This window comes from Sceloporus occidentalis, unplaced genomic scaffold, assembly GCF_023333645.1.
Source record: "Sceloporus occidentalis isolate IW3139 unplaced genomic scaffold, rSceOcc1.0.p SCAF_100, whole genome shotgun sequence".
NCBI lineage: Eukaryota > Metazoa > Chordata > Lepidosauria > Squamata > Phrynosomatidae > Sceloporus > Sceloporus occidentalis.
The window spans coordinates 765,682-767,930 of NW_028317080.1; the positions used below are offsets into that span (position 1 = coordinate 765,682).

At 44.6% G+C, this 2,249-nt stretch overlaps 1 protein-coding gene across 1 annotated transcript; it reads right to left on the bottom strand.

The window, feature by feature from the left end:
- Positions 1-835: 835 nt before the first annotated feature.
- On the bottom strand, positions 836-1,945 carry LOC149284027 (carbohydrate sulfotransferase 14-like). Its single transcript, XM_089497214.1, has one exon. It carries the CDS (start codon positions 1,943-1,945, stop codon positions 836-838), a length of 1,110 nt encoding a protein of 369 aa, XP_089353340.1.
- Between the last annotated feature and the right edge of the window lie 304 nt (positions 1,946-2,249).

Sequence of the window (2,249 nt, forward strand, 5' to 3'; positions counted from 1 at the left end):
ACTCCCTCTTAGGTCGTGGTGTATATGCGTCTGACCCCACTAGGAGCCCCATTCCGACAGCCTGGCGCTCAATCTTTTAAAACTGTTACTGTGTATTAGTTATAATGCCCCGTGTCACTTTCTATTGTCTGAATTTGGTTAACCCTGTAAAGACCTTTCTGGATGAAAAGTTGGCATTGTTATTTAAATAAACTAAATATTATCTTGGAAGAAAATGCACGCTTAATTGTCATTATTATTTGTCTTGGATTACTTTATTAAAGCATAGAAAATTTTAACGTGCTTTAACATTTAAAGCACTGGAACAACTCCTTAATTACAACAACCTCCTTGCAAAATTGATCTAGTTATCAAGACACACATAGAAAATTAAGCTCCAGTTCATTTAATAAAAAAAGTTCTCAAATTCTGCTTCTGGCAAAAAAAACAAAAACAAAAAAAAAAACAAAAAAAAACAACAAAGCTGCAGAAAATTCATAAAAACTGTCTCTTAAACTTGGAATTCTTTGGTTTCAAACTACTTTTGGTTTTTGCCTTTTCAAGCAATGAAAGGAATACTAACCAAAGGGCTTTAAACATTGGCAAGTATAGACCTGCCCTGAACATCTGCCAAGTTTAATTAAAAAAAAAAAAAAAGGCTTCTGGGCAAAATACAAAATTCAATGCAGTTATTCTACAAAACCAGTCACAGAAATACACAGTATGAAGGAAAAGTATAAAAGTACAATATATATATTTTTTATTTTTTTTTGCAATTACTTTAAACATTGGTCATATTGGAAAAGCATTAAAGGATCTCAAGTTGAGTGGAAATCGCATAATATAAGTGACATCATCACTGCCTACAACTTTCACTGGTGATATTTGGTAAGGAATAAGCAAAGAGGGAGAAATCCAGTATGTACTTCGGTAGAAGTTCTTTGATTAACCCCTTAGGGGTATTACACAGGAAATAATTCAGGGTCTCTTTGGTGACTGGTTTGTACCAAGCTTGTCTCTCGGGGAATCGTACAGAAGACGGTGCGTTCACGTTATCCAGAACATAGTTGGCGTCCTCCTGGAGCCTCTCGTGAGTGCCGATGAAGTCGTAGCTGACCGCGCACGGTTGGCACAGGTTGTACATCGGCATCCAGTGCTCGTTCATCCGGTCCGCATCTTCATCCAACAAGTAGCGGAGAAACTCGGAGAAGGTGACGTCATCCCCCGCCGAGTCGCGGCCGTGCTTCCGGTACCTCTTAACTATTTCCACCCCGTACCTCTGCTGGTATTCCTTCATTTCTCCGAACTTATTCCTGTAAGCGGAGAGCAGCCGCTCCATGGGGTCCCTGACAAACATGAACTTAAAGTAATGTTTCAGGCGGTACTTGATCTCCTCCGCGCTGAGATCTGACAGGAACACCAAGTCATTCTTGTGATCCATCTTCACCTTCACGTCTACGCTTTCCAGAGACCCATCCAAGACCTTGAGCACCCGCTTCCAGTTCGAACAGGCCACCTTGGGCACGTAGCAGTAAAGGAACCGGTACTTGTCGTTGACGAGTACATGTTTGAGGACCGTCTTTCGCTGCAGCACGGGCAGTTCCCACACCGTGTGGGGCATATTCTTCTGCCCGCAGATGCCACTGATTGTCCGGTTTCTTATGTCCTGCAGAATCTGCTGTTCCACGTCATCCTCACTGAACTCGCTGGTTAGAGATCTGCTGTGTGGGCGCCACGCATGATCACCCATAGGTGGGGGGGTTTTCACTTCTGCCAGGATGCCCTTCTCTATCATAAGAAGCAAACCGCTAGACGCTACAATCACCCCAAACATCAGCATCGAGGGCAGAAGTGTGCTGTTGCCCCTGCTACTCCGAGGGAGCGGGTGAGACGCAATCCGCCGGAGATCAGCAGCAGCACCGCCACTGTGTGGCCCAGCAGCCCCCATTTGAAATCCTACCGGCATTTGGTACAGAGGGCGAGGAAACATGACGTGAAAATCATTCACTGCTGTAAATCCAACAGGAACTGGTAGCAAATAGACATTCTCTTACCCCGGATTACCCGCGGAGTCGGCTCATCTTTATAAACGCCAGCAGAGCAGTTAACTCGGAGCCTCACACTTCCCCCTCCGATACAGAGCAGGAAGAAGACACCGGAGTTCAAAGAGAAGTCATAAAGCGGAAGTCCAGACTCGCTGCGAAAACTTTCCCCTGACAGGATTCCTCCATCACAAGAAACGAGACCCCACGAATGTCTGGAGAATTGAC

What these genes read in the sequence shown, in the direction of transcription:
- LOC149284027 (XM_089497214.1), bottom strand. Translation starts at nt 1,945, where the DNA reads ATGCCGGTAGGATTTCAAATGGGGGCTGCTGGGCCACACAGTGGCGGT.